Raw genomic sequence first — 16,700 nt, 5'->3', positions numbered from 1 at the left:
TGTTGGCCAGAGCTGGAAAGGTGTGTGCGAGCAAGAAAAGCCTATAAACTGAACAGAGCTGCACCAGATTTGTTAGGAGGAATGGGACCAAATTTAAGCAATGTATTTTGACAAACTTGTTGAAGGATACCAAAAATGTTGACCTAAGTAATATGAAATGTATGTAAACTTCAAAATTTGAAGTAAAAACTAAATCTTCTCACTCATTCAGGCATTTGGTAAATTCAAATAATATGGCTGCTCTGACCTAAAATCAGGAAGTTTAATCCTTTTTATTGCCAGATAGTGAAGAATACTTCCTGTGTCTTGTTAGGCAGTGTACATGTATGTGAATATCTGGTTTCGAATCTGTATGTGGTGAGTGTGCACCGCTGTTGCTCCAGAAACAGAGAACCTCCACTTCTGTGTGCAATCACATTTAAGCACGCACACACCAAGGTGGTTGTAAAGTGAAGCGCAGACAATTAGTTTTAATTCACACTTTTTATTTTGAATATACAAGTCCACAGCTGCATTTACATAAACTCAAATAGTATTACAAAATGACACCGGCTTACACTTAGGCAGGAGTAACAGCAACTTGAACATACTAATTTCATTCCAATGAAAGCTGTAAGCGTGCAAATACAGTACAAAACATTTTGAGTGAACTGGCATTGAACGGTTGCTTTAATGAAGCAGTGGTAGGAATTGCCTTATCTGACCCAGTCATTCTGACCTTGAAGTCTGTGAAATGTATATGTAAGTTTACACATCGTCTGCATATGCAATGACTTTTTTAAGTGACAGATGAAACAAACTTGGGCATTACCAAGCTGCCAGAGGATATATTTTCTCACCACTCATGCACATGTGATGAATGTCCTGTCTATGTAATCACTCTGGTATTTGAGCCATATACATATATAAAACCTACAGTACACCAGGTTCTGGTCTTGGCCCTTTACAGAAATAAATAACCTCAACTTTCCATACACTGAGCCCTCAGTTTTGAAATATAGATATAAAATCCACAATATCCTATATCTATGTATTTAAAAGGGGAATGATCGTGCCGATTCTCACAGCGGATGTTCGAACAGTCAAGTCCAAGTTCAGCTTAAGCATATACAGCATGAACCACCAATGAAGTTAAGGCACACAGTTTACATAGCACTTTATATGAATAAGCTTTAAATAAAATATGCTGCATGCATTTTCATCACCATAACAGAGACGGTTCTGAAGCAGCAGCCTCCAAATGAAATGTAAAGTGTTGTTTCTTACTAGAACCGAACATTTTCACAGTTTCTAAAGCAGTTGGCTTGAGTTGGTTTTGTGACGCTTAAAGTGACATCAGGATGAGTACAAGAAGCCATGTGAGTATTCCTGTCACAGTCCTTTTCACATTTGCTGCAGGCTTTTAACAGACGTAGAGCCAGGAGTCACTCTGGAAATCAGATTCCATTTGTGTCCTCCCCTCGCTTTCCCTGCTGGTTCCAGTCAGGACCCACCCTTGTTCCAGACATTCCTGATTTTGGTCCCCTCGGCTCGTCTTTGGGCAGAAGCTCATTTCTTTCTTCTCATTGACATTCTTTGAGTCACACGTTGATCTTCCTCAGCTGCTCATAAGTAAGGAAGAACTGAAGATGGAGTGAAGGAAAACATGAGAAAGTGGAACTAAACTGAGTAGAACAGAGGGATAATGGAGGAAATCCTGGAGCTTTTTCACTTCAGCTCAAACTTTGTTACCCTAATTGCTTCTACTGTAATAATGTCCACATTACTTTTTAGACTTGAAAAAAGAGTGACGACCCTCTACAGTCAAAATATTTGTTTTAAATTCAATTCTGTGAGTGCTCTTCTGCCTGCTGAGGGTCTCGTACGCTCACTCTGACAGGGGTCTTTAGGTAATGAGGCAGTAGTTTCAGGAGGTTACATAAAAGTGTTGGGTCAAAATTAAACTAATTTTTCCCACCAGAAAGAAAGTCTCTGAATGCCATGCTCTACTAAAGCATAACAATACTTTACAACCTGCCTGAGCTGATTGCCACATCCATGAATACATTTCATCCCAGAGGTCATGCATAGCTAAAGTAGCAGCCAACCCAGATGGCTGAAAGGATACAATAATGTTCCATGGTCCCAGGCGGAGCCAGTTTGGGAAGAAACCTTTGTAAAGCGCCATGAAGCCCTCTGAGCGCCATGTCTGCAAGAGGAAAAAACAAACAAGTTAAATCTGATAACTTTTAATTATCCTCTGATGATCATTCTAATGAACATTCAGCCTTTATTCTTTAAATTGAGCTTGGGGAAAACTGATGAAAACTTCACAAGTATTTAGGTCTAATAAGTTGAGAAATCAGAGCATTTTGACACTAATGGATAGAGAAATCCGATGTTTAAATATTTTCAGCTGATCGATACTGACCAGTGGATCGATCAGCCACTGGTCAGTATCAAAGAAATGTGAAGATATGTCTGCCGTTCATTCAGGCTGCGAGACAGCAAGAGAGAGCAAGACTTTAGTGGCTACTAGGAAGTTTGCTCAGAGTGCTGTAAAGTAGCTGTAGTCCTTGTGTGTCATAACATTCTGGATTTAAAAATGCTGACTGCTTTTTATCAATCTCTGAGCTAAGCTATAGATTTACATTATGCAGGGAACAGACGTGGTCTGCAGAACAAGCAATGCTATCTGCGTTTTACCCCACTGAAGGGGTCCAAATCTACATGACAGGACATTAGTATAAGGTTACTGAGTTGGATTAAAATTAACTGTTCTATTTATCTGAATATACTGTGCATCTGAATATAATATATACATCCAGATGCTAGGACTAGAAATTGGCCATTTCCAAACCTCTGTTTAATATTTAAATTAATATTTTTCAACCTCTAATCATGTCACTATTATAAAACAGCTGCTCTATAATCACTACATTTTCCCCATAGAGTGCAGTGGACTATATTGACCTCTGTTCTCTTACAAATAGGAGACAAACTATGCTGCATCGCCCTCTTAGCTTCAACACCAGCAGAATGTCCTGTTTCTATCTGAATTAGCATGCGAGTGTGGGTTTTTTCAGCATGAGTAAAACCCACCTAAACAAAGCAGTTAATATATCCCCGTTGCCAGTAGCAACATGTTTATCAACACTGAGGACTACAATAACTACATAACTAGTATTACATTCAGTTACTACAAAATCCTCCTGAAGCAGCAGCATATATAACAGCAACATAAAGGAACAACACTGAATCTTCCTCCAGGCTGAGCTGTAACATAAATTCTTATATTCATGAATTAAAGAATACTGAGCTGATTTATCACCAAGTTCAGACCAGATATCAGACCAGAACAGTGAACCTGACCGTGATCTACCAGCCGTCTAGTAGACTGATATAAACTGCAGTGCCTTCAACTAAAAGCCTCCAAATAAAACATCAGAGCCATTAAACATGTGACTGTTAAAAGGTGAGCTGCAACTGCTCTTTAGAAATGTCCACACTGTAAACATGTGTGGCTGAAAAACACGATCTAATCTTTTTAGTGGCTGTTTGCCTGTTAAACATAACCTCACCCAAAAAGTCTTGGAGCCACATCTGTATGTTACATGAAGTGCTATGTTATGTCACTAAAGAGATTTCATCTATTAAATGATCCTAACCAAATGTCAAGGGTTTAATTTATTAATGAAGCTTGACAATATTATAACACCTAATTTCTTAAGAAATAGCACTTAGTGCTCTATGCAGAGCATTGACCTACTTAAAGTCTGTGACATGTGGCACCAAAATAAACGGCACAAGATAAGACAGCTGATTTTATTCCACAGATGATTCAGCTTTTTTAGTAATATTTAAGCTCTGTGTAGCGTAGAAGTTTAAAATATAGGACTCATAGCAATTTGATTAGTTGTTGGGCACCATGAGCCCATCTCCAGCTCCCAACGAACGCTGTTCGCTGCGCTGGTTCAGCTCAGAAGTGGTGCTGAGACAGCATGGTGTATTCCTGTGCTTTTCGCCATTCTTTAAGTCAGAACAGATGAGTATAAACCAGGTGCTAGTCTGTGACTCACCTGCAGTAGACAGTCCAGTGTTCCCTGGTACAGAGCCCCTCCCCTCTGGTTCATCATGCGCGTCCGGACCACATCTACTGGATTTGAGGCCAGAGCCCCAGCAAGGCCACACACAAAGCTAGACCTGATGGAAAACAGAGACGGCCTTTAGTGACATCACCATGGTGCTGGTCAGTGCTTTAGTGTTTGCTGCAGACATAGATGGAAAAACAGATCTACTTAAATCCTAAAATATGCTAACGCTGCCGTTTCTGAGAACAAACTAAACTTCAAGCCACTATATTTGATCAGTGAAATGATTAATTCCTCTAACTTTCTAACATTTTGTTACATTATAACCATAAACTTTAATATATTTTAATAGGATAGACCCAAGAGTGCCCAACATTTGTGTTCAAATATGTATTTTTATCCCATATTTTGCATTTTGCACGCTGGCAAAAAAGTTTAATTTTAGTCATATCTGTCCAGAGCCCCTACCTTGATATGCTGTGTCCCTTACGTTACTCGTGACACACCACAAATAGGACTTTAACTGTTTTTGTTTTTTAAACAATAGTTTTCTACTTGCCACTCTTTTTTTGATTTGTGGAGTGTAAGACCACCAGCTGTCCAGTCTACAGATTCTTTCACCTGAGCCATGGATGGAGGAGCCTCTGTAGCTCCTCCAGAGTTGTCACTGGCTTCTTGATCGGTTCTTTGATAAATGCTCTTCTTTCTCCATTTTTCAGCTGTGAAACATTTTAAGCTTGGGATCTTGTTTTATAACCTAAATCTGCTTTAAACTTGTCCAGGACTTTGATCGGTCAGCTGGGTTCTTTGGTCTTTATGATGCTATTTGTTCACTAACCTAATCTAGCAAACCACCGAGGCCTGAACAGAACATCAGCATTCATACATAGATTAAATTACACACAAGTGGAGGTCTATTTACTAAATTAGGGAAGTCTAAAGGCAATTTATTGCACTGATATTCATATAGGGGCACCAGGGTAAATGGGTCTAATTAGAGATGCATGCTAGTTTTCAGATCTTTATTTGTAAAACTATCATGGATCCTTTTTCTTCCACTTTTTATGTACAACTTTTTGCTGGTCTAGCACATCCCCAACAAAATTCAAAGAACAAGTTTGGCAAGGCAGTGAAAGAGGCCAAACGACTGTACTCTGAGAAGCTCCAAAACCAGTTCTCAGCCAACGACTCTGCGTCTGTCTGAAAAGGGCTCAAGCAAATCACCAACTACAAGCCGAAAGCCCCCCACTCCATCAACGACTGACGCCTCGCCAACGACCTGAACGAGTTCTACTGCCGCTTTGAAAGACAAAGGGACAGTCCTGCAACCATCCCCCACGACACCCTCCAACAGCTGCAGCCACAATCCCCCACCCCCACCTCCCCAACCTCAAGAGGGGCCTTGGCACCTCCAACCCAGACCCTGAAGTTCCCCCCCACCAGCCCCCTACCCAAGCCGGGTACAGCTTGGGTAGGGGGCTGGTGGGCTCTTCAGGAGACAGAACCCCCGGAAAGCTGCTGGTCCGGATTCTGTCTCACCAGCCAGCCTGAAGCACTGCGCTGATCAGCTGTCTCCAGTCTTCACAGACATTTTTAACACCTCACTGGAGACATGTCATGTGCCAGCCTGCTTCAAGTCCTCCACCATCGTCCCTGTTCCCAAGAAGCCAAGGACCACAGGGCTTAATGACTTCAGAACCGTCGCCCTGACCTCTGTGGTGATGAAGTCCTTTGAGCGCCTTGTGCTCTCACACCTAAAAGACATCACCGACCCCCTCCTGGACCCCCTGCAGTTTGCCTACAGAGCCAACAGGTCTGTAGATGATGCAGTCAACCTAGCCCTTCACTTCATCCTCCGGCACCTGGACTCCACAGGAATCTATGCCAGGATCCTGTTTGTGGAATTCAGCTCTGCCTTCAACACCATCGTCCCAGTTCTGCTACAGGAGAAGCTCTCCCAGCTGAGTGTGCCCGACTCCACCTGCAGGTGGATCACTGACTTCCTGTCTGACAGGAAGCAGCGCGTGAGGCTGGGGAAGCACGTCTCTGACTCCCTGACCATCAGCACCGGTTCCCCCCAAGGCTGTGTTCTCTCTCCTCTGCTCTTCTCCCTGTACACCAACAGCTGCACCTCCAGTCACCAGTCTGTCAAGCTTCTGAAGTTTGCGGACGACACCACCCTGATCGGACTCATCTCTGATGGTGACGAGTCTGCGTACAGATGGGAGGTGGACCATCTGTTGGACTGGTGCAGCCAGAACAACCTTGAGCTCAACGCTCTAAAGACAGTGGAGATGGTTGTGGACTTCAGGCAGAATCCAGCACCACCTGCCCCCATCACCCTCTGTGACTCCACAATTGACACTGTGGAATCTTTCCGCTTCCTGGGAACCATCATCTCCCTGGATCTCAAGTGGGAGCCAAACATCAGCTCCCTCATTAAGAAAGCCCAGCAGAGGATGTTCTTCCTGCGGCAGCTGAAGAAATTCAACCTGCCAAAGACTATGATGGTGCACTTCTACACAGCCATCATTGAGTCCATCCTCACCTCCTCCATCACCATCTGGTACGCCGCTGCTACAGCCAAGGATAAGGGCTGGCTGCAGCGTGTCATTTGGTCTGCTGAGAAGGTGATTGGCTGTAGTCTACTGTCGCTCCAGGAACTGTACACCTCCAGGACCCTGAAGCAGGCAGGGAAGATTCTGGCTGATCCCTCCCACCCCGGTCACAGACTCTTTGAGACTCTCCCCTCTGGCAGAAGGCTGCGGTCCATCCGGACCAAAACCTCACGCCACAAGAACAGTTTTTTCCCATCTGCCACCAGCCTGGTTAACAAAGCCCGGAAACCACCTTGACATTCTCCCTTTCCCCCTCACCCCCCCTTTCTTGCTGACAAGACACCTGTAACCTACAACTCTATGCGTTACATTAACACTCAGCTTGGACTCCTGCTTTACTTGCACTGCCATAATTGCACAATGATCACCTGCACCTGCTAGTTTTCAGATCTTTATTTGTAAAACTATCATGGATCCTTTTTCTTCCACTTTTTATGTACAACTTTTTGCTGGTCTAGCACATCCCCAACAAAATTCAAAGAACATGGTGGTTGTCACATCTCCAAATTTTCACAAAGGTAGATAGGGGTATAAATATCTTTGCAAAACAATACATGCAGAAAATGAAGTGTTTGTACTTTAAAGTGATAGCAGCTTCTAAAGTTACTGTATGAAGATTAAAAATATGTACATACCATACATACCCCAGACTAAAAACTCCAAATTCTGACATATACATGTGTTACTACAATGTATATGAATGGTTGCGTTTCATATTTGTACAACTTTCCCACTCTAATTCACAACCACTAATAACATTGCGTTCGAGAAGAGGAACCCTTAAGTAACTCAAACTCACAGGAAGTGTGTGTACACGGTGTCCCCCATGTAACCCGACAGGATCAGGTGCTTCTTGGTGATATCATAGACCGGGAGCTCAACGCCGACAACAATAGCTGCTCTCTGAGCCGTTAGAGAAACACCCTGATTCCAGGACAAAATGAATGTTTAGCAGCTGACGTTATGAGATCTGAAACTCATCAAGATTGACAGCATTTAATTTGATACATTTAGTCTACCTTCCACAACCCTCTCGTCCCCTCCTCCTGGTAGATATTGATGAAGTTGCCCATCATGCTGCCCTGGATCACATTTCCCTGAGCCTGCATCCGGATCTAGGAGAAAACACAGAAAGAACATCAAATCCAGTTACAGTTACAATGTTTTTCACCCATATATGCTCTCCTATAATCACACTGCGGGTGCGATTTAAAATAACTGCCATTACCACATCTCACTGGCTTAATTCCTTGGCTCTGATGATTTGATAGGGACATCTAGTGCAGTACACAGATCTCATGAAACACAATGTTCCAAACCTGTAGAAGCATGTGTCAATGTGTCAATCTAAACACCCACTGCAGATAGGACGTCACTGTGTCAAAGTGAGCTCAGAGAAAAGAGCCCAAAACCTTGTGAGTGCAAATAAGCATTGGCATTCACCAGCCTGTATCTTTTACAGAACACTATGTTAGGCCTTTAAGGGGTCAGTCTATAAATAAAGCACAAGCGAGGTCGTGATAGCCCCGACTTGACTCTTGCTCTGCTACGCTGCCTTTCAACAGTATTAATAGCTCTTGAACTTTTTCACCTTACAGCCAATGTTTGGATTTTGTGCAACAGGCCAATACGAAGTAGAGCAAAATTGTGAAGCAGAAAAACAAGGATGCATGTTTTTCACATTTGTTTTCAAAAAATAAAAAATAATAATCTAAAAAGTGTGCCGTGCATTTGTGTCCAACACTCCTTTGCTGCAACTACATTTGCAAGTCTTTTGAGGTACGTCTTCACCAGCTTTGCACATCTAGAGACTGAAATTTCTTTTTGTTAAATAGTTCAAGCTCAACCTGATTAGATTGAGAACGACTGAACGCCAACATTCAACCGTTGCCAAAGATTTTCTATTGGATTTAGGTCTGGACTTTGACTAGGTCATTCTAACACATGACTATTCTTTCATGTAATCCAGGGGCATCAAGCTGCAGTATTCGAGGGCTAATGTCCTGCAGATTTTATGAGTCACTGCTTCAACACACCTGAATCAGATATCTCGGCTTTTAGCAGAACCCTTTAGAACTTAAATGCATGTTGAGGAAGCCATTTGATTCAGGTGTAATGGACCAAGGGCACATCTAAAAGTTGCAGGGCAATAGCCTTTGAGGACTGGAGTTTGATTCCACTGTAGCTCTGGCTGAACGTTAAGGGAGTTAAATTTCTACTCCAGTTTCAAGTCTTTTGCAGTCTCTAGCAGGTTTTGTTTCAGGATTGCCGTGTCCCTACATGACTTGTGGCAAACTGCAAAAGAACATCTAATTGCTTTCTTTCAAGGATGGTTCTCTTTTTCCCACTCTTCCATAAAGAGTCTGACCTGTCTGCTTTGTATCTTGGACTTAATGATGCTTTTTATCCTCCAACAAACAAACCTCTGAGGCCTTCCCAAAACAGCTGAATAATGCTGAGATTATCTTGCACAAAACAGGAACAATTAGGGTGATTTCTGGCTTCAAGTGGTTACTCTTGAATTATTGTGAATGCATCAGAGTAAAGGGGGCTGAATGCATGCATGCAGGGCTGGTTAGGGGAGCAAAGACCTGTCAGACCAGTTCTGCTTTAAGAACAAACAAGACCAGACACAACCTTCATTTATGCCTAATTACATACCTTTAGCACATCAGTGGGGTTGGCAATGGAGGAAGAGATGACTCCAGAAAGAACGCCGCTGAGCACATTAGTCAACAAGGTTTCATCTGGAAGGCAATCAAAATAAGAACTGTGGGTAAATCCTGATCTAGCCAACAGATACCGTAAACTTCCAGTGGGGCACTAGTTTTGTAATGCGATCTCAGTGTGACCTAAAGAAATGGGATGTTTGAGGTCACACAGTGTCACACTCACACCTGTGACCTTCAACAGGAATGTGCATGCATGCAAGCGTCTGGCTGCAGCAAAGCTGTGGGTTTATGAGAGATAAGAAAACAGAAACTGAATGCTCACCTTCTGGTCTGTCAACCAGCAGTCGCTTAAAACTCTGGTATGTGCCAATTTTGATGGTCCCATAAGAGGCCTGGCGCAGCATGGCGGGGGCAATGCTGCAAAATGAATCTTTATTTTAATCAAAGAGTAGTAATACATTTCCTACAGGATAACGCTGATTAAAGGATCTAGGAAAGATGCACTCTCTTGGATAAACAACAATGCCGAGATTGGTCTACATGAACAAGGAAGGAGAAGCACATTGTGTACATACAGCATGTTTTCATTTGTATTCTACGCCAAGTGAAACACATTGAAATATATGAATGAACCCACTGACCCCGAGTAAAGCGCCCGGGGCCCCTCCTCTCTTACTATCCTAACGATAGCATGGAGCATGCCTCTGTAGCGGATCTCACGGTACTTGATGTCTCCCACTTGGCCCTGAACCTGGAGGCGCGTCTTGGCCAGGTCGATAGGAAAGGTTCCTGTAACACCCAGCATTAAACGCTCACTACCTCATTTCCAAACCCAATCAAGTCAAAAAAAAAAAACAACTAAAAACAAGCAAAAAACATCCACACTGCACCTCCCTCACCCACTCACCGCATTCCGCCGTCACAGAAGCAAGCCCGCCGAAAACGAAAGGCTCCCAGTTCAAGGTGGACATTTTTCTTCCCCCCGACCGAGTACCAAGACACAGTGAGAAGCTTCCCGGTGAGCCCTGGTATTATACAGAATCAGGTTCGGCCGTCGCCAGAGAACTTTCAGCCCCACGTCACCTCCTCAGACTAGCAGGCATGAAAGACACAGAGCTCCGCCTTCCTGTCGCTCCTCCCCCGCCCACTGCCTGGCAACCGCGTTAGAGCATCTCGTGACCAGTTCGTGACTATCAACGGTTTATTTTTTCTCTAGCAGATGTAGACTGCCAATAAAAAGCATAGCTGGGTAATTGTGCTTAGATTCCCACTATCTGCAGGACTTAGCGATTTCAAAGTTGACCAGTGCAGGGAAAAAAATTGTCTTTACTCTGGGATACAAAATGGAGATACTAGCTACTTCTGGGCAGTCAGGTGTTTTATTTTGTAGAATCAGTGAATGCCACAAAGCTACTTTAACAACTTAACGTTCCAGCTTTGTAAAAACAACATGTAGAAAATAGCAAGTAGAGACACAACTTTTTAAGATCATATGGGGACTGAATCATGAAATTACTTTGTTGTAGATCCTCAGGCTTGAATTTATGGAGTTATGGAGTCCATTCATTAGAAACCAATATCAAGCAGATTCTAACATTCTCACATATAGACTGACAGAAGGCCTTGTAGAATGGAAACTTGTCTTTTACAACTTCCACCATGAAATGTTTTGGATTAAGATCCAAAATGTTTGTTGGCTTGACAGTAGAGGTAATGACTCTTATCTGCCTTGTTCCTTTACCTGACTGACATGTAGAGGGGTTGGACAATGAAACTGAAACACCTGTCATTTTAGTGTGGGAGGTTTCATGGCTAAATTGGACCAGCCTGGTAGCCAGTCTTCATTGATTGCACATTGCACCAGTAAGAGCAGTGTGAAGGTTCAATTAGCAGGGTAAGAGCACAGTTTTGCTCAAAGTATTGAAATGCACACAACATTATGGGTGACATATGGGTGACTGGATAAGGAAGAGGCCTTCAGGAGTGGGGACAAAGACATTACAGAGAGGGGAAGTACAAGTTTGGCGAGGCAGTGAAAGAGGCCAAACGACTGTACTCTGAGAAGCTCCAAAACCAGTTCTCAGCCAACGACTCTGCGTCTGTCTGAAAAGGGCTCAGGCAGATCACCAACGACAAGCCGAAAGCCCCCCACTCTATCAACGACCGACGCCTCGCCAACGACCTGAACGAGTTCTACTGCCGCTTTGAAAGACAAAGGGACAGTCCTGCAACCATCCCCCACGACACCCTCCAACAGCTGCAGCCACAATCCACCACCCCCACTTCCCCAACCTCAAGAAGGGCCTTGGCACCTCCAACCCAGACCCTGAAGTTCCCCCCCACCAGCCCCCTACCCAAGCCGTCCCCGGCTTTAGTGTTTGCTGCAGACATAGATGGAAAAACAGATCTACTTAAATCCTAAAATATGCTAACGCTGCCGTTTCTGAGAACAAACTAAACTTCAAGCCACTATATTTGATCAGTGAAATGATTAATTCCTCTAACTTTCTAACATTTTGTTACATTATAACCATAAACTTTAATATATTTTAATAGGATAGACCCAAGAGTGCCCAACATTTGTGTTCAAATATGTATTTTTATCCCATATTTTGCATTTTGCACGCTGGCAAAAAAGTTTAATTTTAGTCATATCTGTCCAGAGCCCCTACCTTGATATGCTGTGTCCCTTACGTTACTCGTGACACACCACAAATAGGACTTTAACTGTTTTTGTTTTTTAAACAATAGTTTTCTACTTGCCACTCTTTTTTTGATTTGTGGAGTGTAAGACCACCAGCTGTCCAGTCTACAGATTCTTCCACCTGAGCCATGGATGGAGGAGCCTCTGTAGCTCCTCCAGAGTTGTCACTGGCTTCTTGATCGGTTCTTTGATAAATGCTCTTCTTTCTCCATTTTTCAGCTGTGAAACATTTTAAGCTTGGGATCTTGTTTTATAACCTAAATCTGCTTTAAACTTGTCCAGGACTTTGATCGGTCAGCTGGGTTCTTTGGTCTTTATGATGCTATTTGTTCACTAACCTAATCTAGCAAACCACCGAGGCCTGAACAGAACATCAGCATTCATACATAGATTAAATTACACACAAGTGGAGGTCTATTTACTAAATTAGGGAAGTCTAAAGGCAATTTATTGCACTGATATTCATATAGGGGCACCAGGGTAAATGGGTCTAATTAGAGATGCATGCTAGTTTTCAGATCTTTATTTGTAAAACTATCATGGATCCTTTTTCTTCCACTTTTTATGTACAACTTTTTGCTGGTCTAGCACATCCCCAACAAAATTCAAAGAACAAGTTTGGCAAGGCAGTGAAAGAGGCCAAACGACTGTACTCTGAGAAGTTCCAAAACCAGTTCTCAGCCAACGACTCTGCGTCTGTCTGAAAAGGGCTCAAGCAAATCACCAACTACAAGCCGAAAGCCCCCCACTCCATCAACGACTGACGCCTCGCCAACGACCTGAACGAGTTCTACTGCCGCTTTGAAAGACAAAGGGACAGTCCTGCAACCATCCCCCACGACACCCTCCAACAGCTGCAGCCACAATCCCCCACCCCCACCTCCCCAACCTCAAGAGGGGCCTTGGCACCTCCAACCCAGACCCTGAAGTTCCCCCCCACCAGCCCCCTACCCAAGCCGGGGACGGCTTGGGTAGGGGGCTGGTGGGGGGGCTGGTGGGCTCTTCAAGAGAAAGCTGCTGGACCGGATTCTGTCTCACCAGCCAGCCTGAAGCACTGCGCTGATCAGCTGTCTCCAGTCTTCACAGACATTTTTAACACCTCACTGGAGACATGTCATGTGCCACCCTGCTTCAAGTCCTCCACCATCGTCCCTGTTCCCAAGAAGCCAAGGACCACAGGGCTTAATGACTTCAGACCCGTCGCCCTGATGAAGTCCTTTGAGCGCCTTGTGCTCTCACACCTAAAAGACGTCACCGACCCCCTCCTGGACCCCCTGCAATTTGCCTACAGAGCAAACAGGTCTGTAGATGATGCAGTCAACTTAGCCCTTCACTTCATCCTCCGGCACCTGGACTCCACAGGAACCTACACCAGGATCCTGTTTGTGGATTTCAGCTCTGCCTTCAACACCATCGTCCCAGCTCTACTCCAGGAGAAGCTCTCCCAACTGAGTGTGCCCGACTCCACCTGCAGGTGGATCACTGACTTTCTGTCTGACAGGAAGCAGCGCGTGAGGCTGGGGAAGCACGTCTCTGACTCCCTGACCATCAGCACCGGTTCCCCCCAAGGCTGTGTTCTCTCTCCTCTGCTTTTCTCCCTGTACACCAACAGCTGCACCTCCAGTCACCAGTCTGTCAAGCTTCTGAAGTTTGTGGACGACACCACCCTGATCGGACTCATCTCTGATGGTGACGAGTCTGCGTACAGATGGGAGGTGGACCATCTGTTGGACTGGTGCAGCCAGAACAACCTTGAGCTCAACGCTCTAAAGACAGTGGAGATGCTCTCCCAACTGAGTGTGCCCGACTCCACCTGCAGGTGGATCACTGACTTCCTGTCTGACAGGAAGCAGCGCGTGAGGCTGGGGAAGCACGTCTCTGACTCCCTGACCATCAGCACCGGTTCCCCCCAAGGCTGTGTTCTCTCTCCTCTGCTTTTCTCCCTGTACACCAACAGCTGCACCTCCAGTCACCAGTCTGTCAAGCTTCTGAAGTTTGCGGACGACACCACCCTGATCGGACTCATCTCTGATGGTGACGAGTCTGCGTACAGATGGGAGGTGGACCATCTGTTGGACTGGTGCAGCCAGAACAACCTTGAGCTCAACGCTCTAAAGACAGTGGAGATGGTTGTGGACTTCAGGCAGAACCCAGCCCCACCTGGCCCCTTCACCCTCTGTGACACCACAATTGACACTGTGGAATCTTTCCGCTTCCTGGGAACCATCATTTCCCAGGATCTCAAATGGGAGCCAAACATCAGCTCCCTCATCTAGAAAGCCCAGCAGAGGATGTTCTTCCTGCAGCAGCTGAAGAAATTCAACCTGCCAAAGACTATGATGGTGCACTTCTACACAGCCATCATTGAGTCCATCCTCACCTCCTCCATCACCATCTGGTACGCCGCTGCTACAGCCAAGGATAAGGGCAGGCTGCAGCGTGTCATTCGGTCTGCTGAGAAGGTGATTGGCTGCAGTCTACTGTCGCTCCAGGAACTGTACACCTCCAGGACCCTGAAGCGGGCAGGGAAGATTCTGGCTGATCCCTCCCATCCCGGTCACAGACTCTTTGAAACTCTCCCCTCTGGCAGAAGGCTGCGGTCCATCCGGACCAAAACCTCACGCCACAAGAACAGTTTTTTCCCATCTGCCACCAGCCTGGTTAACAAAGCCCGGAAACCACCTTGACATTCTCCCTTTCCCCCACACCCCCCCTTTTTTGCTGACAGGACACCTGTAACCTACAACTCTATGCGTTACATTAACGCTCAGCTTGGACTCCTGCTTTACTTGCACTGCCATAATTGCACAATGATCACCTGCACTGTTGTACCGCTCTGGCATCCTATACTGCTCTACACTTACTTTCACTCACTTAAAACTGTGCACATATATTTATATTATATTGTAGATATGTTTATACTATCTAATTTGTATTGTATTGCACCGACTACGCCAAAACAAATTCCTTGCGTGTCCAAAAACGTACTTGGCAATAAAGCTTTTCTGATTCTGATTCTGATTCATACCAGAGTATAAAAGAGGACAAATTGTTGGTGCACGTCTTGCTGGCACATCTGTGACCAAGACAGCAAGTCTTTGTGATGTATCAAGAGCCACGGTATCCAGGGTAATGTCAGCATACCACCAAGAAGGATGAACCACATCCAACAGGATTAACTGTGGACGCAAGAGGAAGCTGTCTGAAAGGGATGTTCGGGTGCTAACCCAGATTGTATACAAAAACATAAAACCACGGCTGCCCAAATCATGGCAGAATTAAATGTGCACCTCAACTCTCCTGTTTCCACCAGAACTGTCCGTCGGGAGCTCCACAGGGTCAATATACACGGCCGGGCTGCTATAGCCAAACCTTTGGTCACTCATGCCAATGCCAAACGTCGGTTTCAATGGTGCAAGGAGCGCAAATCTTGGGCTGTGGACAATGTGAAACATGTATTGTTCTCTGATGAGTCCACCTTTACTGTTTTCCCCACATCCGGGAGAGTTACGGTGTGGAGAAGCCCCAAAGAAGCGTACCAACCAGACTGTTGCATGCCCAGAGTGAAGCATGGGGGTGGATCAGTGATGGTTTGGGCTGCCATATCATGGCATTCCCTTGGCCCAATACTTGTGCTAGATGGGCGCGTCACTGCCAAGGACTACCAAACCATTCTTGAGGACCATGTGCATCCAATGGTTCAAACATTGTATCCTGAAGGCGGTGCCGTGTATCAGGATGACAATGCACCAATACACACAGCAAGACTGGTGAAAGATTGGTTTGATGAACATGAAAGTGAAGTTGAACATCTCCCATGGCCTGCACAGTCACCAGATCTAAATATTATTGAGCCACTTTGGGGTGTTTTGGAGGAGCGAGTCAGGAAACGTTTTCCTCCACCAGTATCACGTAGTGACCTGACCACTATCCTGCAAGAAGAATGGCTTAAAATCCCTCTGACCACTGTGCAGGACTTGTATATGTCATTCCCAAGACGAATTGACGCTGGATTGGCCGCAAAAGGAGGCCCTACACCATACTAATAAATTATTGTGGTCTAAAACCAGGTGTTTCAGTTTCATTGTCCAACCCCTGTAGCTCTGTATCAATTACTGTGGAAATGTGCTTGTTGTCACAGTGGGGTTTTGGGGGGGACTGAAGCACAGACAAGAGCTCAGGCACAGCATTTCAACTGGCAGTCTTCAGCTTTATTTAAAAAATGTCAAAACGCAAGAAAAACACACTGCAGGTACTGACCAGAGTCTGGATCCAAAAAATTTACAAAAATCTGTAACACTGCAGGAACATGGCATGAATGAGGGTAGCGAGCATGAGCAAACAGGCAGAACAGAGTGTGAACAAACAGAGGAACCAGCCAGGATTAAAGAGCACAGACCAACTAATATACAGGGAGATGTGAGAAGAGAACAAAGGACAGATAATCAAAAAGACACAGAACAGGTGTGGCAAGGAGACAGGGAGGCTGAAGGGACAGGTGGAACTGATTAACCAATAAAGAGAAACATAGACCTAAGCAGAACAATAGACTAAGATAAAATAACCAAAACATAAGAAATCTAGAATAACCAAGAGGTAAAGGAAACAGAGGAACTGGAAGGAACAGAAGAATAAC

General features: G+C 44.8%; 1 protein-coding gene across 1 annotated transcript; it reads right to left on the bottom strand.

The window, feature by feature from the left end:
* Window positions 1-468: 468 nt before the first annotated feature.
* Window positions 469-10,521, bottom strand: LOC124869280 (kidney mitochondrial carrier protein 1). The gene is made up of 9 exons (XM_047367046.1): window positions 10,268-10,521; window positions 10,002-10,149; window positions 9,683-9,777; window positions 9,350-9,435; window positions 7,708-7,803; window positions 7,488-7,612; window positions 4,059-4,182; window positions 2,108-2,188; window positions 469-1,622 (listed from the first exon to the last, which is right to left on the bottom strand). The coding sequence occupies exons 1-9, from the start codon at window positions 10,329-10,331 to the stop codon at window positions 1,581-1,583; spliced, it is 861 nt and encodes a 286-aa protein (XP_047223002.1). The 5' UTR covers window positions 10,332-10,521; the 3' UTR covers window positions 469-1,580.
* Between the last annotated feature and the right edge of the window lie 6,179 nt (window positions 10,522-16,700).

Source organism: Girardinichthys multiradiatus, chromosome 6 (assembly GCF_021462225.1).
Source record: "Girardinichthys multiradiatus isolate DD_20200921_A chromosome 6, DD_fGirMul_XY1, whole genome shotgun sequence".
NCBI classification, from domain to species: Eukaryota; Metazoa; Chordata; class Actinopteri; order Cyprinodontiformes; family Goodeidae; genus Girardinichthys; species Girardinichthys multiradiatus.
The sequence above is the reverse complement of the archived record's forward strand: the minus strand, read 5'-3'. Positions and strand labels throughout refer to the sequence as shown.

What these genes read in the sequence shown, in the direction of transcription:
- LOC124869280 (XM_047367046.1), bottom strand. Translation starts at nt 10,331, where the DNA reads ATGTCCACCTTGAACTGGGAGCCTTTCGTTTTCGGCGGGCTTGCTTCT. An exon ending in TTCTGTGACGGCGGAATGCG is followed by an intron (nt 10,150 to 10,267) that starts GTGAGTGGGTGA and finishes TGGGTGTTACAG; the next exon opens with GAACCTTTCCTATCGACCTG. An exon ending in GCTGGTTGACAGACCAGAAG is followed by an intron (nt 9,436 to 9,682) that starts GTGAGCATTCAG and finishes ATTGCCTTCCAG; the next exon opens with ATGAAACCTTGTTGACTAAT.